This window comes from Colletotrichum orchidophilum (assembly GCF_001831195.1).
Source record: "Colletotrichum orchidophilum strain IMI 309357 chromosome Unknown Scaffold_32.1, whole genome shotgun sequence".
NCBI lineage: Eukaryota > Fungi > Ascomycota > Sordariomycetes > Glomerellales > Glomerellaceae > Colletotrichum > Colletotrichum orchidophilum.
Genome location: NW_019172988.1, coordinates 290,159 through 308,540, shown reverse-complemented (window position 1 = coordinate 308,540; position 18,382 = coordinate 290,159). Strand labels below are relative to the sequence as shown.

Sequence of the window (18,382 nt, the reverse complement as noted above, 5' to 3'; positions counted from 1 at the left end):
CATCTCACCCAAAAAATTTCAGATCTACCTCTTCCGAAAAATCTTGACAGCATCTTCCCACTAAAGGTCCATTATTTGAAATGAGCTTGCTTCATCACGATGAAGAGGAAGGCAGGCCCCTGCCGGCGGAGAACTCCCCTATAGCTACAGCAATTGATCGCCGATCTCCCGCACATTGGGGTCACCTAGGGCCCAGGGGCCCCCTCATGCGGGGTAGCTGTCCCGATTGGGAAGCAGGCTGCCCCTGGCGAAGAACGCCTTCGACGTCATCACCCAGTCATTGAGCCGGAGCTTTCATTCCAGCCCGGCCTCTTCCCTTCCTCTTCCAGTTTCTCCTCTGGCACCAGTTGTGGCTCCACCTTTCAGCTCCTTGCAGGGGGAAGGGGGCAGGCGGAAGGAGCTCCTTCGTGGCTTCGCCTTGGTCTTCAGCTGCACCTGCCGTCGTCATTTCAACTCCAATTGCGTTTGGAGCACGTGTGACGTGTGACGATTGTTCCGCCCCTTAGCTGCCCTCCTCCGCCACCGGTCTGACGCTAGCAGTAGGCGAGAGGGAATTGGGAATTCTTTCTCGTCCCTTCAAAATCACCTCTTTGCTTCCTTTCGTTTCCAATCTTTCCTTTGCTCTACCACGTTCTCGATACCATACATCTTCCGATCTTCTATTCTACTGCTCAGATATACACTCACTGACTTCATTGCCGCCATCACTTTCGGTCCAACAACCGTAATACCCTCTCCTCACCAAACCATCAAGATGATGTCTGCAAGGCCTCTCGTTCGCTCGGCGCTCCCCAGAGCTACCCGCGTTGTCCGTGCCCCTCGCCAGCAGCTCCGTTTCCAATCCACAGCCACATCATCATCATCGACAGGTGGAGCAAGCTCTCACTTTGGAGCTGGTGTCGCTGGTGGTCTTGCTGGTGCCGGTCTCTTCTACGCCATCTACTCCTTCACCCCGGCCGGCCGCACTGCCTCCAAGGTCAACAAGGCCGCAAAGGAGGCCGCCGAGAAGTACTCTGTCGCCGCCCAGAAGCTGCAAGAAAACACTCCCTCTGCCGACGAAGCCATCGACTACATTAAGCAGTTTGCCTACTCCTACGTTGGTTGGATCCCTGGCGGCCGCTCCTACGTCGATTCTGCTTTCAATGATTTCGAGACCGTTCGCAAGAACCACAAGGAGGAGGCCGACAAGATTGTCAATGACGCCTACAAGCAGTTCCAGGAGGTCGCCAAGGCCGGACTGAGCCTCGACGCCGTCCACAAGGCCTACGAGGTCCTCGCAGACATCACCCAAAAGCTTGCAAGCCTCGGAGGCGACGCTATCGGAGACATTGTCGACAACCACCCCGAGCTGAAGGAGAAGCTTGGAGGAAACATCGATCAGCTCAAGGACCTGGGTGACAAGTACGGCCCAGAGGCGAAGAAGCAGGTTGACGAGACATGGAAGCAGGTCAAGGACATCTTGGCGGGCGGCTTCAATGCCAGCAGCTTTGACAAGGTGCGCAAGCTCGTTGAGGAGAAGATACAGCAGGTCCAGAAGCTCGGCGACGAGGCATGGAAGAAGGCGCTCGAGGAGGCCAAGCCCTACCTTGACAAGAACCCCAAGGTCAAGGAGCTGGTTGAGAAGAATGCCGACGCACTCAAGCAGGGCAACGCCAAGGAGCTTTTCGAAAAGGCGAAGAAGGCTACCGAGTCTGGAGACCTCGGCGGCCTGGAGAGCTACGTCACCGACGCTGTCGATAAGGCCAAGTCCAAGGGCTCTCAAATCGGCGAGAGCTTTGGGTTGGACCAGTATTTCAAGCTGATTCCCGACGGAGACAAGATCATCCCCAAGCTGAAGCAACTTCGCGAGGTTGCCGACAAGCACAAGGAAGAAGGCGAGAAGCTTTTCAAGGAGACCATTGAGGAAGTGAAGAAGGTTCTCGAGGCCAAGTCAAAGAAGGCTGAGGAGATTGTTGAGAAGGCCAAGAAGGATGCTAAATGAAGGACTCGTCTCCGGCATGCATACTACTGATACCCCCGATCAAGACGTCTGGAGGGACGGCTTGTACGCTAGTTCAAAAAGCTTTCACAGTGTAGCAAAATAAGTAATGATTGCAATCGCCTGTCTCTCAAGCATGTTGCTTTTAGTCTATCTGAAAACATTTTTCGACCAAAGGTAGTAATACTCGCCATCTCAATCTTCTTTAGCCTCAGATGTCCTTAGGCCTGTATAGTACCTGGTATTTTAGCAAGCGTGGGGTATCTGGGTCATGATTTGGAAGGATAATCTTACCGCTGTGCTTCGAAAACGCCTGGATCTTCCACAAGGTCTCCAACGCCGACAAAAGATCATACCTAATTCCGCCTGGCCTCGTGGACGCCTCTGCTTCATCACAGGGTAGGTCCAGCTGGTCAATCATCCCTGTGGCGAGACTTCATACGGGGGCAAAATATACACGCATGCCACTGGAGAACGTCGACAATTACGACTTGCCTTTTCTTGGCAGACTTGCAAGTTACATTTGACCTATACTCCCGGCCTTACTTGATCAGCTCCATGTTCATATTGTGAAAAGTGGCTTACTTTGCGGGAGTGGCATTTAATACCATCATGATATCACGGCCTCTCAAAGACCGGCAAGGTCTGTCCCTTGGTCTCATTGGTGGCAGAACGAAGAGTTTCACTTATCTCGAGAACATGCTCTGAGCTTCAAGCTTCGATAGGGAGGGGACATACGCGACATCACATTAGCTTTCGATCCAAAATTGGACGTCTTTAGCGCAGGTTTAAAAGGGTTTTTTTTTTTTTTTTTTGGAGCACAGGCTCTGTTGGCGACCGGGGAGCTAGCTAGCCGGGGCTCCCCTGGAGCTCCGGGTTTGCGGGGTGTAAAGGCTAAATGCCCGACATGGAGGGAATCTAGACCGGCCGACAGACTACATGTAAGCAGTACTCGAACAGAGGCGAAGATTTCACACTACACAACGCTTTTTCTCATTTAATCAGAACAGCGATACCACGTGCCCGGCTTCTCGAAGAGGCAGAATTATGGGGTTCTAACATGTCAATCAAAGCTTGATTGCCTTTTTAGTTACCAATTGGGCTTAGATATCCGAGAACTACCCAAAATGATACATATTTTATCGGGTGCTAAGGAGAGTAGGAAAGTCCCGTAGAATACACATCAATGATGGCTAGGCCACGGATCGTCAGCCCCAGGCAGTGCACATATTTCGATAATTTCCCTCCCCGTGATGTTTCCGGCCCAACGTTTAACTTGATTTCTTGTCTTTTCTTTTTTCTCTCTTTTCTTCAGCCCTTGACAGTATTCGACATCATGCCAGGTGTGGGTTACACGATGCGTTACACCATGTTCTGGGCCGTGTCTTACCGCGGTCCGCTCCCCGTCAAAAAGAATCTAGGGGATGGCCGAGGAGCCTCCCGACCTCGGAACTTACTCCCTTCCAAGAAATTCTGAAGCCAATGTTTGCTCTTCAATCTTTGTGTCATCGTCATGCACCGATGGCGAGCAGGCTCTACGTGAGGCATCGCCCTGCGCCTCCCGCTCAAGGCCGCTCAGCTCATGTTTCATCGCGAGTTCTCAACATTGAGGTTTGGCAAGAAAAAGGGATAAGGGATGGTGGATGGGGGATGCATGATTGGTGATGGGATAAAGCTAGAAGCCTTCAAATACACAGCTCTTCACGCGCTCGGAAGAGCCCATCGCGTTCCCTATTGTGTTCGGAGTGTTGCTTACCACTCTCATTTTTTTTTTAACGCTGTCTCTTCGGGTGTATCAGCTTTTTTGAGTTTCTCTGAGCCCTCTCGACTCATTATAACGGTTTACACTCATTGAGGTTCCTTGGCCTTCCAATGCATCCAATTAGGATATGGCTTTTCATTCTGCCGCTTCTCGGGAAGCACATTTACGCCCAAGTCAACCTTCCCATATCAGGGGTCATGGACTATTTGGGATGTTACATCCTCACAGACATGGCACAATTCGAAACGATTCAAGATAGCATCAGCGTGGAACCTGTAAGCTGCCAAACTCAATGCTCGACCCTGGTTCGCCGATTTGCTGCTCTGCAAGGAACCACGTGTCTTTGCAGCCGGGCAGGCATCAATAATCCGGATGGGTATTTTGATCCCGAGTCCACTTGCAGCATCCGCTGCAGCGGGAATACCAATGCCCTCTGTGGTGGTTTTGCGGATGGAGTAGACCACTACAGCATGTATTACGGCTTACAGGAGGTCCCACCTGCTCCGACCATTACAACATCGTCTGATTCGGAGACGTCGTCAACAACCTCGTCTTCAAGCGCGGAGGAGAGCACTGGAACGTCATCTTTAACTTTCTATTCAAACTCCTCTTCAGCCTCTTCCACTTCTTCTTCAACCTCAGAGTTGAGCACAGATACCTCAACTTCAACCTCTTCAACCTCCTCTTCAGCTTCCTCTTCAACTTCCTCTGTAACCTCCTCTTCAACCTCGTCTTCGTCTTCGACTTCAACATCAGATACTAGCACTGAGTCATCTTCGACCTCAACTTCCAGTATCGAAACGTCATCCTCTTCAGAGTCTACTACATCTTCCTTCTCAACAACCAGCAGTCTCGAAACAAGCAGCAGCACGCAGCTTTCTTCGACATCAACCAGCTGGCCTTTTGCAAATACAACTAGCTCCTCAACCTCTTCACTTTCAACCACGTCTTCATCTTCTATATTGGATACCACCACATCAGACACTTTGCTCACAACATCAATTTTTCCGACCAATTCTTCGTCCTCTTCAACTTCCGTTGCAAGCTCGAGCCCCAGTATATCCACTTCATCGACGACATCTCTGCCCTCAAGCACTTCACTTTCATCAACAGACATCTCAACATTAAACAACACTGCGACGACTGCAGCGTCATCCAGCACAACCACATTGAGTTCTTCCGACTCGATGACTACTTTTACATCCACTTTGAGTAGTACGTTCTCGGTTCTTCCCACGAGTCTGCTGTCCAGCAGTAGTACAGCTTTATCGACGGGCAACACCACTTTCTTGAGTACAACGTCCTCAGCCGACGCAACTAATACGCCTCCAGCAAGCACAACAGCACACACCAGCAGTTCATCAATATTGCCGTCTTCGACCAGCGATAGAACCTCTTTGACGGGATTCTATCCGAACACGACTTTTACATCTACCTCGGCTTCAACTCTTAACTCGTTGACAACTGATCTCAGTCCTACTTCATCCTCAGGCTCTTCCATAACGCAAGCCTTGTCTTCAAGTTTGGCCACAAGCACGGCTTCCGCAGTCTCCACGGCCTCTTCGGGTAGTGTAACTTCTTCCGTCCAAGGGAGCCAGACCACAACCTCCTTGATCTTGACTACCTTGACGTCCAGTCCGACGGCCGCTGTAAGCATTCCGTCAAGCTCACTATCATCAACAACCTCAGGCTCCACTTCGAGTCAGACGACCGCTGCAGGGAATTTGTCAAGAGACTCAAGCTTGACATCATCACCGACATCGCCTCCTTCTGCACCGCAATCTCTACCGCAAACTAGTCTGACAGATGTTTCCCCTGGAGGTAGTGTTACATCGGTAGCCAGGCCAACGTCGAGTTCCTCTTTTGTTACCTCGACTCTAGTACCGTCACCAACGACCGTGTCCATCGCCATCGGACAGCTTTTCAGATTGACCATCATGGCAGTCGAGGCAGAAACGGCGCTGCCACAGTGATTGAAGAGATCAATCATATGCCAAACAGAGTTCCGTCGCCTGTTGTTTCTGAGGTTGAGTTTGGAATGTTATCGCGGAGAGTCGTTAGACGGCCCGACGGCGTTTTGGGGATTTTTTAGGGCTAAACTATGGTGGGACATATGAAACGAATATGGATACGTACAAACTGAGTTAGATGGGGAAGATGGATTTGCTTTTATCCAATGAGAGACTACCACTCAACGTTGCGCAAGTCCACGGACTCACGGAGTGGATGAACGCTAAGAATTTGGTCTTCTCTGACTCAGGAGAGTTGATTGAGTAGGGCCCTGAACCTATTTGGCAATGCGTATGCATGGTCCCATCTGTTGGTTCTCATTTTGTTGTCATCGAGGGAAGATTCAAAAAGGCCTATGAAAATAAGCTAAGGTGGAAGAGGCACTTAACGAAGTGTTAATACATAAGGTATCTGATCTCATGTTCACCGCCGAGGCAAAACAAGCCAATGCTGTCCCGCGTGATTCTTTCCACTTATTCGAAATGAAGTTTAGGACTTGAGTATCACACAATTTCCGCGATTAATGACACACGTCATATAGCACGTCTAGCCCAGCCAGATCAAGCGTTTTTTTACATTTGTTGTGTAGTTTCAATGTCTAAATAAAGAATAATAATAACCCCAAAATAATCTGTGAAAGAGCGACTATGACTGTCCTTGCTGGAATGCTCAACGACACCTAGTATTTGATCTCGTCCCACGTCAATGTCCCTTTCCAACTCTGACAACTTTCATATTGGCTCAGCGTGTGTACATATAGGTTCGTTGCCTCGATTAAGAAAAGTTCGTGTTCAGGAAAGTGCCACAACATTGCCCTCCAAAGCCTGACTAACCGTGACACCACTTGCTGCGGCGCCTGCCTGGCTCTGTCCCTTTCCGCCGTTTGCTGGCGGAGACCCTGGTTGGGCCGGGCTTAGCTGGGGAGATCCAGGCTGAGGAGAACCCATCTGAGGCGAGCCCTGCTGGGGAGCGGCCGGAGGAGAACCTGTCTGAGGGGCGCCAGTCGCCGGCGGAGCCGCCGGTGGCGCGCCGGGCGGGCCCATGCCCGGAGGCCTCGCCAGAGGAGGATTGGAAAGCGAAACGATTCCCATTCCGACCGCGCCACCAGCTCCACCAAATGCAGCTAGGGCACCCTGAAGACCTTCTGCAGGAAGCTTGGAGAGAACGACCTGGCCAAGAGCAGCTGACAGCATGTCCTGGTTCATAAACGACTGAAGGAGCATCGGTGTCATGTTGGTCTGGTCGAGCGTCTGGCGCTGAAGCATTGCCGACATAACCGTGATCTTTACGCTCTTGGACAGAGTGTCGGCGGCGTTTTGAAGAGCGATACCGTCGGGAATATTAATCGGCGCGGTCGGCGCGATATCAACACGGGCCTGGGCGAGTGCACCTTCGAGTCCCATCATCGCTGGTCCAAGAGCCGCGGCACTGCTGGGGTCGGGTGTCAAAGACTAGCGAGGCGTCAGTAAGATTCCTTATTCAAACGGTCAAGTAGCAAGGTGCCAAATTCATAAACTAGACTTACCCTGATGGCCGAATCCAAATTCGACGATGCCACCGAGATGGAGACGAACGCGCCCTGAATGGTTTGAAGATCTCTCTTTTGAATGTCATTTGCTGGTGCCGCAGCCACAATGCCGAGCACCAATGAGCCCACAACGAAACAGGCCTTCATCCTCACGAACTTCGCTGACCAGAGCGATAGAGATAGAGAGAGAAATGAGTGGAACGAGATCAGAATAAAACGAAAAGGATAGACAGGTGCCAGACCGAATTAACAAACTGCAGGGTACACGGCTATATCAACCAGGGGGCATGATGATCTTTTTATGAAAATACAACGAACCTTTGGATGTTGGGACGTTTCCCACGCCGGGCGACGTCCCGAAGACCTGGGTCTCGACGGCCCGGGTTGGAGCAGACGCATTTGGTAGAGCTTGCTTTAGGCGCTTCGCATTTTGCGACGCCGGAGTCTCTGTCCTCAGCAAGGAGACGGTAGCGAAGATCCCATCATGAGGACGCAGGCCAACATCAAGCCATCGGAAGCTTATCCATACGCCCGGGTCAGGTTTTGGCCGTGAGGAACTCCCGTATGAGGGAATCACGGAGCTCCGGTCAATGTTGAAGATGGGATGAAACGCCGTCACGGATCATAGTCGCCTTAATGCAATTCGGGGAACTGTGAGAGAGTCCGAGGGTCTAGCCTGCTGAGCGACGGAAGTCTGTGCGGTTATCAATACGGCTTAGATCAAAGGGAAATTATTCATGGCGCATACTGGCAATAGAGTGGCAAGAGAGTGGTTATCGTTGTTGTTGTTGTTGCGGAAAGCCAAGCTAGGTTATTTGATTGTCTGAATGGCCGGCCGGAGTGTCTGCTCAAAGTTTAATGGAGGTCACCAAGTGGTTCGGTTTATGAATCTTTCAATCGGGGATGAACTTACTGTCGAATTGCGACGGCTTATGATAAAAAGCCGGCTCCGAAGAGAGACGCTGGTGGGTTTGCTACGCCGAGGGATTAGAAATCGACTCCGGAGATCGAGGATGACGATCCTCGGCATGCACATGGGTGTAACATCAGGAAACTAGACCGAGCTTCGTTACATAAGATAATATGAGGCTTCCTCTTCCACCACAGCTCCCAGCCACATCACAGGTCTGCAGGAGGTATTCGTTGGCGACATAGCTGCCTTTCCGGCGATTTGTTGCATTCCATCATGCAGAGCAATAACACCTGAGGGCATTTGATTTTAAAACTATCTGGGTAAGACCTATCCGGACACTTGTGCAAGTGTTCCCATTACAGGAGGCATCGCTTTCACTCACCTTTACCCCTCGGTGTCCAATGGTCACGTGCAATCCATATCTGAGTCGGAGAACTGCGACAGTGATAGCTTTCATGAATCCATCTCGTCGAACTGATGACTTGGAGATTTAAAGATTAGACGAACCTTCTTCCGTTCACTCATATTGATACCCAGTGAGCGTCCGCTATTGTCTGACACTGACTAGCTAGGTTTGAGTTTCCTCGATGTCGCTTCATGTGTTGTCAGCACGTGACCTCAAAAAAAGGCTGGTTCAGCCTACAACCCTCGGCGTAATGACTGAAGAGCTATAGAATACAACACTGGCGATGACTGTGGATCGAAATTACATGGTATATCTCTATGCTCTAGATGTGGTGGGCCTAGTATCCTCGGGAATCCCGAACCGAGCGGAGTCTGTGAAATTGACAACTTAACTATGGCCGGGGCACACGCAAGTAAAGTCGGCTTTTGAAGACAACCTGAGGGAGCAATTGGAAATTGATTCAACGTACTACCACGTAGAATAACAAAAGATTAAGGCAGTTATCGAATACAAGACAGCCAGGAAACTAGAGGGTCACGCCGCCAGAGTGCTCAAGGCCAGAGCCCTCCCAAAAATTGTCTTCATCCACATCACTTTCCCCCACTTCTGCACAGATGCTCCGTGTGTCTTCGTCGACTGAGTGAGGATTGTCGGTTGAGACAATAATAGACAAAGCCCCTACTGCCACCGCCAGTCTGTCGAGACTTGGTGCAGCAAGGACATCCAGCGACTGATGCGTTGGTTGCGAAGAGTACGTATTGGAGTCATATCTCTTGCCATCAGATACTTTCTCTCTCAAAGCACGTAGCGCATCCTCTCGGATCTTGGCGATGACCTTGTCGATCAGGTTGTCTCTCTCTGTGGCTTCAGCTGATCCTGCAGCGAAAATGTTGGGGATCGTCCAGTTGGAGTAGACGTTCTTGTGTCCAGAGCGAACTTGAATGCCACCGTTATGCGCGTTGAAATAGTATTCGCAGAGTCGGCAAGTGGGTTTGCTACAACCGATGTATCTGGCATCGTTGAAAAAAGGGACGTGGTGATCCCCGCGATATTCTTGACAAAGATACTGTAAGATCAGAATCTCGCAATGGATGATTGGGGAAAATGTGCTCTTCTGACACTGTCGAGAGATATGTTCATCCAGGCCACAGACTTGAAGTGTTTCGGCATGTTCCAGAATCACGCTGCGTTCTGCCGACTCCGACATCATTCTTCTAATGATGTTCTTCGAGGACCGCTTCTCTTGTTGCTTCTCAACCCTAATATAGTCATGAAGGCTGTCCATGGGGTTTGGCATAGGCTTGCTAGATGGAAGCCAAAGGACTTCGAAGTTTTCAAACAGGCCTGGGTGTAGCCGTCGTCGGCCGGAGAGGATGGCCCGAACAGCACCGTGATACGAGGAAAGCCGTCCGATGAAGTGTTGTAGCTCAAACCAGCGCTCAGACTCATCAAATCGCCCCTCTCTGGTCCTTTCTATAACCGATTCGTACATTGGACTTTTGCGGAAGGCGTTTGCAGCCAGGACTAAACGTTCAGAGTTGCGAGCAACTGGAACAGATTGAGTGACCAACTTAGCATTACTCTCAGGAAAGGGAGGCTTAGACCTGACTCACCTTCTTCATTGTCATCTAAAGGCTCCATGACCTCAGTCAAAGTTTGGAGGTATTCGAGTTCGTAAAGCAGAGGATCCCCTAGGCGAGAAAATCACATGTTAGTCTACGACTTGATCACGATAGACGTAACTTTGATGAGTTGCATAAATACCTGGTTGAGAGGATGTGGCCTTCAAGTTTTCAACGCATTGGTTGAGTCGTTGATTGAGACGTGATATGTAGAGGGAGACACGTTCCGCATGGAAGAGTAGTATGTTGTGGAGAAGCTGGCGAAACACGGGGGATCTGTCATCATCTCGAACATCGAAGCGTTCCGGCACAGCCATATTGTCAAGGAGTTGACTGATGACCGTCCTGGAAGACTCAGCATCCTCTGGGCTTCGTTGATTCGATGCAAAGATGTATTGCATCTTGTCAGGCTTTTGGATGATGGCAAGGGATGTCACTGTGGAACCGTAAGGTCGGTTATCACAGATTTGTGCCAGCTTGTTGATGAAAAACTCCAGGGTTGTGCGGGAACTGCTACCTGGCTCGCCCGTCTCGCTAGGTGTTCGATATTGGCCACTTCCCGGGCGTTTACAAGCTTCGATAAGACCACAAAGCAGAACCAATGCTTCGTACAATCTAGTCAATCTATTTCGAAGACTAAAAGTGAGGACACCGATGCCCTTCACGTCCACGGTTCCTTCGGTGTCAAAGTATCAGTGCGCTACTCTTGAGTTACTCTTGGGGGGGGGGGGGTTATGTTCTCATCTCTCACGTTGTTCCCTGAGGCGACGAGTCTGGTTCGCCAAGATGGGTTCGTCTCTAGCCATCATGTGTAGGTCTCGTATTGTGCGGTGTTGGCAATGATTGCAACCATGAGCTGGTAACAGTCTTTCGGGAAAACTTGAGATCTGAAATTTGAAAGAACTGGACGAGGAAACTCGATTACTTTCATGTATGAGAGCCCAATCCGCCTCCGAATTCGTGACCTTGGGTTGCATAAAGCAAGGCAGAAATCATTGGAAGCACTGAACCCGCTGGGATTGCAAACACATCCAATCGCACCCCCGTCGTCGAGGCGCTATGTCCGATTCACGCCATGTTGATGCGGAAAGACATCGCCAATGTTGGATCAGCGGTGTCCTCCGACCACTCAGCTCGATTGCCGGCCACACTCGAGGTCGCCCTGTCTGCCCCCAAGCCACCCCAAACTAAAAACCCCATTGCTTCGCATGCATTTTTATTGGCTCCAGCTGTGTTGGCAAGAGACTAATGCCCAGCTAATGCCCGGGGCCGACCGCTCAGGCTTGCCAAGTCGTGTGACACAATCACTGGCAAATGGGGATGAGATGAATATCAGCGGAGGTTTGAATCTATATTTGCATATGCCGGACAAGAAAATTTGGATATCTGCACACAGACTGAAAATCACCCCAGGCAGAGGTCTACGTCAAGTGCCCTGCATCGTTTGTTTCATACATCTCCTTAGGTAGAGTATCTGTCGTTGGCTAATACGCGCACTTTTGGTCGCCGGTTGGGTCACCAGCGAATACATTTGAAGACCAATAGACTCAATGGAAAGAGAAAAGGGATAAAATTTTACTCAGCAATTTTATTATGTATATTATGTGCGTCTCGCCCTGACCCTTACAATCTGCGCACCTGGCATTTCTCTTCTTCTCAGGGCTCCAAGGCATCCACATCATCCTCGTGAAGAGCTTTTTGATGCGATTCCGAGTCAACAGATCCAAAGAATTCTTTGTTCCGACAAACACGGACTTCTGTGTGCTATTATCCAGCTCAGTCTAGGTGGGTGATACAAGGACTCGGGTAGATTTATGCAGGAGGCCATTGCTAGGGAGCTGACTGACGAGGCCAGATTTCTCTTTCCTTGTGGGAGTTCCTTGTGCGAGTAGGTCATACAACTTGTCATTGAAGGTGTGCAGAGCTGTAAGTCTCTCTTCGTGGTAGCTTTGGTCAGGGGCACGCATAGCTGATCACGTCGTGTCCAAGTACCTAGCATCGGCTCGGCTCTTGGGTTGAGCATTTTGCAGAGAATGCAGCAGGATGACCAGGGTTACAACCCGTATGGGTACGACTTGTCCTGGGAAGGTGATCCAGGGGCCTACACTGTCGAAGACGAGAGCTTTTTGAATGACAGCAACTCGCCTACTCAAGGCACAGGCCATCACTTCGATATCTCGCTCTCGACCGGGCCGAGTGCTGACATCCAGCCTTACATGCTTCCTGGCTACGCTTCCGGAACCACGCCGTCAGGACAGTAGGCTCCTGAAAGTGGATGGTCGCCAAACGAGACTTATCATCCCGTCCAGCGACAATCAGAGGTTCCAGAAGGGTGGACTTTACCTGAACAAGAGGCAATGGAATTGGCTGTACAAGTAATGCAGGAAAACAAGCATACCTGCGACTACTGTGGGAGGGGGTTCCCTCAACAGGGCAAGCTTAGGTAGGTCATGGACTACCCAAAATATGTTGACGATGTGAAGCAGACTGAAGCTAATGTTGATCCAGAAAACATCGGAATTACCATACCAAGCCGGTCAAATGCCAGATTCACATGCCGAGAGCCATCCCTGACCGTTGCCCTGCGCGGTTTGCCGACAAGAGGGATCTCGAGAGACACCATAATACCACTCATCTGAGGATTGATGGGGGATATGAGTGTCCGGACTGCGGAACAAAGCTTGAAAGATCGGACCATCTTTCGCGTCACTTGAAAAAGCCATGCAAAAAGACTAGGGTCGGTCGTTAGGTCACATGGGAGACTGTTGGATGTAGACCATCTGCGGCTTGTCCTATTTCATGCCTTTCTGATTTCGACTTCATTCCTCAGTTATGCTCGGCCCGAGTCGCTGGTTCATTCTTTTCAACGAATCTCCCGGAAGCAGTCCCGGCAACTTTCCCTCACAACCACGGTCGTTTATCAAAGTCAAGTACATGGTTACACCTTCGCATATTTACTCTTGTAGTCGTCAAAACTCTATAGATTGTTTCGAAAACATTCAATAAGCCACTCAATATTCTTGATTCCTTCTGCATGGTGTTCCTCCTGATCCAATCATTTGCGTCGACAGAGTGGTAGGAAAGCATGATGTCTGACCGTGGCTCTGTTTGCGCCAAGACGCATTTCGACGGGCTTGCCCTCGATCCGGGCCTTTGGAAGATCGAGCTAGCAACAACGTTAATCTAGCTAATAATAGCGCTAAGATAGCCGCGAGCGGACAAACGCATGGTATGATGCGCATGATTTCTGGCAGTGATCATGATCACCTACTGGACAGAGCCGAGAGCGGAAAGATGGTGTCTCAGAAGGTATGAGTTCATTGGTCGTGTAGGAATGCCAACCCGCATCGTCAGATGAGCGCCGAGAACCCCAGACGCCAGCCGCAAACGGATGTGTACAAGTAAACAGAGGTGGCTTTTGATGTAATTGAATGTGGCAAAATGAAAACATGGTCAACAAATCACCGAGATCATGCATTCCAATGTTGAGCATCTTAAATAGAGTGGGAGGTCCCTGAAAGTCTTGAATTCAGCCGCTCTATCGTGTCACAGATTCCTCGATCAAATATTCAAGATGAAGTGGACCGCTTCCCTCACACTTGCACTCGCCGCGTTGCGGCAGGTTGACGCTACAAACTCAACATCATGCACCCCGCGGTTGATTAGCTATTGGATCCGCGCCAATGCCTCTATCGCGACCGTGGAGTCGGTTGATGCGGGCAACGGCTTCTCCGAAGAGGGCAACCTCGCCTTCCCCGGTAACGTCACAAACCTGCCCAGTCTCTGCGCCGTGAGCTTCATTGGCAAGACAGCAGAGGGAAACGAATACAAGTTTGCCATGTTCCTCCCAGACGACTGGAACAACAAGATTCTCACTGTAGGCAACGATGGCTTTTCGGGAGGCGTCAATGCTCCGGCCATGGCTGTGGGTGTCAAGTACGGCTTCGTTACCCTCTCCACCGACGCCGGACACAACTCTACTGCGAATAACCTCACCTGGGCGCTGAACAACACCGACGCCAAGCTGGACTACGGTCACAGAGCGCTGCATGACTCTATCGCGCTGACTCAGATTGTCGTCGACAAGTACTATGGGCTGTCTGCGAAAGCGTCCTACTTCTCCGGCACATCAGATGGTGGTCGACAGGGTCTGAAGGCCGCCGAGCTGTACCCGCGGGACTTCTCGGCGCTCTTGATCGGTGCCCCGGCCTGGTGGCAGAGCCATCTGCAAAGCTGGAGGATCGCGCTGGGCATCGCTAACCTGCCCACCGACGACGCAAAACACATCACCGCCGACAAGTTCACCGTGATTGGCGATGCCGTCAAGAAACAGTGCGACGCTGTGGATGGAGTCGAGGACGGTATCGTCAGCGACCCCGCCAATTGCACCGTCAACTTCGACCTCTTCACCTGCGGTAAAGATGGCGTCGACGCCACAGCCTGCTTGTCTGCGGAACAGATCACCGTCGCGCAGGCACTGTACGCCGACTACAAAGTCAACGACGAGACCGTCTTCCCTGGTGTCAACCCCTCGTCCGAGTACGGTTGGGATTCGCTGTTGGGCGGCGGTAACGGTTCGGAGCCGAACGACGTGGCAGTCAGCTACATGAAGTACTTCCTCTTCGACGACGAGGAGTGGGCATGGTCAAGCTACAACGACACTGTCCCCGCGTACGCCAACGCCACGAACCCCGGCGACCTCGACGTCAACACCTTCAACCTGACCAAGTTCTCAAGCCTGGGTGGCAAGATCATCATGTACCACGGCCTGTCTGACGCCGATGTCCCATCCAAGGCGTCGCAGGTCTACTACGACAAGGTTGTCGCGCAGTCCGGCGGCGACGTCGACGCTGTCCGCGCTTGGTTCCGTCTCTTCTTCCTGCCCGGGCTGGGCCACAAGAACACGACCGTTGACGCGCCTTGGTACATTGCCGGACCGGGCCAGGCCGAACAGCTCGGCAGCGGCGGCAACTACTCGGTTCCGGGCTACTCCGATGCGACCCACGATGCGCTGCTTGCGCTCCAGCAGTGGGTTGAGGGTGGCGCCGGGCCGGACTCGCTCATCGCGACGACGTGGAAGAACGCGACTGACCCGACCACTGATGTGCTCAGGCAGAGGCCAATTTGCCCGTACCCATCAACGCAAAAGTTCACCAGCGGTGGTGATGAGACGAAGCCCGACAGCTTCACGTGCTAGGCAGATGGTTGGGCACCTCACCAGAAGGGACGGCTTATCACCAGCTGGATTTGAAGTGTGAAAAAGATGGCGGGCAGCGATTGCTGCCGGAAGCGGCGAAAGGGGGGTGTAGTACTGCATAACAGCAATAATGTTTAATATGATATCGTTGTTCATTCCCTACATGCACGTGATAGATGAATAAATCTGCTGCGAATTATCCCACGTGATCCCGCGCGAGTTTGCTGACAACGCAACCAGCGAGACGCGTCGCCACCTTGCAAGTATCAAGTCATGGGTGAGGAGGGGCATCAATCCTTACCATTACCAGCATTGCTTGAATCATCCCAGCCGCAGTACCAATCTTTGACAGGCACGCCATTGACGAAGAAGACATGCTTTTTTCGATAGTCACATCCGTTTTCCATCACGCTTTCCATTCGGCGCTACCCCTCAAATCACGATGACGACATCGACGACGTCTCCGCCCCTCGACGAGCTGCCGGAAGATCTCCATGAGGCGTCAGAGCATGGGACACTCAAGTACTCACTCCTGGGTCCTTCTCTTACCAAGGCCGGGCAGGATACCGTCGATCAGTCCAAGGTACATCTCCAGCCCGTCCTCGGGCGGGGTGACGTCTCGCTAAGATTATGTTCCATCAGGTATCCGAGATCATCTACAATGCCTCGAAAGGATCAAAGTTCTTCAACCGCGAAGAAGAGCGTGACAAGACCTTGACGAAGAAGATTGAACACATCCTCGAAAAGAAACGCCAGCTCGAGAAGCAAGATCTCAGTCGAGAGCTTCGCCTCGCGGACCAACTGATCACACAACTGGAGATGTCTCGAGACCTGACGCAATACATCGTGCACGTCGACTGCGATGCATTCTACGCTGCTGTAGAGCTGCTTGACCGGCCCGAACTCAAAGATATCCCATTTGCTGTTGGGGGCGGTGTTCTGACGACGTGTAATTACGTCGCGCGGAAGTATGGATGTCGGAGTGGTATGGCTGGGTTCGTCGCTAAGAAGCTGTGCCCTGAACTGGTGTTGCTCAAGCTCAACTTTGAGAAGTACACGGCCAAGGCACATGAGGTTCGCGAGATTTTGGTTGAATATGATCCTCGATTCGAGAGTGCGAGCATTGACGAAGCGTATCTGAACATAACGGAATATTGCACGAATAAGGGCATCGGGCCTGCCGAAGCCGTGGAACAGATGCGTCGGGAGGTCCACGAGAGAACCAAAATCACCGTCTCGGCGGGCATTGCAGCCAATGCGAAGCTTGCAAAGATCTGTTCAAACATGAATAAGCCCAATGGCCAGTTCGTTCTGCCAAATGACCGGGGAGAGATCTTGCGTTTCATGGCCAAGCTTCCGCCTAGAAAGGTCAATGGCGTTGGTCGCGTACTTGAGCGACAGTTGGCCGAGATTGGTATCAAGGCTTGCGCGGACATCTACCCGTACCGCCAGTTCCTCCGACCTCTCTTTGGCGACAAGGCCTACGAATTCCTGATCAATGTCCATCTCGGCTTGGGACGCACCAAGATCCAACCTGCGGAGGAGTATGAGAGGAAGAGTGTTGGCACCGAGAGTACTTTCAGGGATATGTCTGATCCCCAGCAGTTCAGAGAAAAACTGAAGTGGACGGCGGAGGAATTGGAAAAGGACATGAAGAGGGCAGAAGTCAAAGGTCGCACGCTGGTTCTCAAGGTGAAGCTTCACACATATGAAGTCTTCACGCGGCAGATCGTGCTCCCGAGAGCAATTTGCCTGGCCGACGACCTCTATCACTTCTCTGTCCCCATCCTGTCAAAGCTGGAGGAGGAAATGCCGGGTATGATGCTGCGCCTGATGGGCCTACGATGCACACATCTCGTAAGCACGAAGAAACCAGACACGATGGCCTTTTTTGGGTTTCGATCGCGGAGGCCTGAGTCAGCGGCATTGCCCGACAAGACTCTCAAGCCCATGCACTATGGAGCCAGTGATGAACTGGACGACGACGGTTGGGAGCAGTGGCCTGAAGACGAATTGCTACCCCTCGGTGATCATCATGAGAACCAAGCAGTGGACCACGAGAGCGATGGCACCCATACCGACAGCGGCCCAAGCCCAGCTAGAAGGCATGGCAAGGAGATCCTGCCGAATCCTGTGCCTAAATACGCACCCATCAACGATGAGATGTGGGACTGTCCAATCTGCAATCGCCCACAAGCGCCGGACGAACGGCAGTTCAACGAGCATATCGACCTCTGCCTCTCAAGACAGACCATCCGCGAAGCCGTGCACGAGGACACATCCCCTGCGCCGCCTTCGAGGTCGACCACACCAGACATAAAGAAGGCCAAGGTCGGTGGAGAGAAGAAACGCGGCAGGCCGCCAGCAAGACCGCCAAGTGACGACCCACGGCAGAAGAAGCTTTGTTTTGGATGAACTGGAATGATAACCCGAACTAGATGATACCCGTAATATTACATGATTTCAATAGCTCTGCAGGGACGTGGAGACGCCGCCCTCGTCACCCCGCCTTTGTCGTCCATGAGTCAATCCTGCTATCCAAGACGGCGGCTCGTTTTTTTCCTTGTTTGGCAGCTTTCTTATTGACCTTGTCTGCGAGAGTTACTCACAGACAGCCAACTCTGAATACAAGCGTTGCAAAAGGCCGGAAGTCCAAGTGGCAAAAGCCGGCGAACATTTCGCTTCAGCGACCTGCAGGGTTCATGTACGCACTAGTTAGCGTGCGATGAGGACGCCACGGCTTTCTTAGCCTCCAAACGCTTGGAGCCTTGGTGACCCAATGAAGCAGGGGACTGAGAGACAGAGCCGATGAGACTTTTCAGTCCATACGTTGGATTCCTCACGGACCAACAGGAGTGATCTTGCTTTCTGGATAGATTCATTCTCTTTTCGTACGCCTCCGGGAGAATAAGCATCCAAAATTTCAGATGTCAGATTCTGTGCGTCTATCGCGTGCCTCCATTCTT

The 18,382-nt window shown here is 51.6% G+C and overlaps 8 protein-coding genes across 8 annotated transcripts; 5 read left to right on the top strand and 3 right to left on the bottom strand.

Moving 5' to 3' along the window:
- Positions 1-754: 754 nt before the first annotated feature.
- On the top strand, positions 755-1,981 carry CORC01_04845 (uncharacterized protein; the record flags this gene model as incomplete). Its single annotated transcript, XM_022616492.1, has 1 exon — positions 755-1,981. One exon carries the CDS (start codon positions 755-757, stop codon positions 1,979-1,981), a length of 1,227 nt encoding a protein of 408 aa, XP_022477089.1.
- Positions 1,982-4,335: 2,354 nt separating this feature from the next.
- On the bottom strand, positions 4,336-5,652 carry CORC01_04844 (uncharacterized protein; the record flags this gene model as incomplete). Its single annotated transcript, XM_022616491.1, has 3 exons — positions 4,336-5,148; positions 5,221-5,410; positions 5,477-5,652. The coding sequence occupies 3 exons, from the start codon at positions 5,650-5,652 to the stop codon at positions 4,336-4,338; spliced, it is 1,179 nt and encodes a 392-aa protein (XP_022477088.1).
- Positions 5,653-6,541: 889 nt separating this feature from the next.
- Positions 6,542-7,425, bottom strand: CORC01_04843 (uncharacterized protein; the record flags this gene model as incomplete). Its single annotated transcript, XM_022616490.1, has 2 exons — positions 6,542-7,201; positions 7,276-7,425. The coding sequence occupies 2 exons, from the start codon at positions 7,423-7,425 to the stop codon at positions 6,542-6,544; spliced, it is 810 nt and encodes a 269-aa protein (XP_022477087.1).
- Positions 7,426-9,123: 1,698 nt separating this feature from the next.
- CORC01_04842 (uncharacterized protein) lies at positions 9,124-11,025 on the bottom strand (the record flags this gene model as incomplete). Its single annotated transcript, XM_022616489.1, has 4 exons — positions 9,124-10,145; positions 10,211-10,288; positions 10,362-10,895; positions 10,971-11,025. 4 exons carry the CDS (start codon positions 11,023-11,025, stop codon positions 9,124-9,126), a joined length of 1,689 nt encoding a protein of 562 aa, XP_022477086.1.
- A 1,227-nt stretch (positions 11,026-12,252) lies between these two features.
- On the top strand, positions 12,253-12,598 carry CORC01_04841 (uncharacterized protein; the record flags this gene model as incomplete). Its single annotated transcript, XM_022616488.1, has 2 exons — positions 12,253-12,476; positions 12,529-12,598. 2 exons carry the CDS (start codon positions 12,253-12,255, stop codon positions 12,596-12,598), a joined length of 294 nt encoding a protein of 97 aa, XP_022477085.1.
- Positions 12,599-12,773: 175 nt separating this feature from the next.
- Positions 12,774-12,968, top strand: CORC01_04840 (uncharacterized protein; the record flags this gene model as incomplete). The annotated part of the gene is made up of 1 exon (XM_022616487.1): positions 12,774-12,968. The coding sequence occupies one exon, from the start codon at positions 12,774-12,776 to the stop codon at positions 12,966-12,968; it is 195 nt and encodes a 64-aa protein (XP_022477084.1).
- Positions 12,969-13,793: 825 nt separating this feature from the next.
- CORC01_04839 (feruloyl esterase B) lies at positions 13,794-15,416 on the top strand (the record flags this gene model as incomplete). Its single annotated transcript, XM_022616486.1, has 1 exon — positions 13,794-15,416. One exon carries the CDS (start codon positions 13,794-13,796, stop codon positions 15,414-15,416), a length of 1,623 nt encoding a protein of 540 aa, XP_022477083.1.
- Positions 15,417-15,858: 442 nt separating this feature from the next.
- CORC01_04838 (impB/mucB/samB family protein) lies at positions 15,859-17,831 on the top strand (the record flags this gene model as incomplete). Its single annotated transcript, XM_022616485.1, has 2 exons — positions 15,859-15,999; positions 16,059-17,831. The coding sequence occupies 2 exons, from the start codon at positions 15,859-15,861 to the stop codon at positions 17,829-17,831; spliced, it is 1,914 nt and encodes a 637-aa protein (XP_022477082.1).
- Between the last annotated feature and the right edge of the window lie 551 nt (positions 17,832-18,382).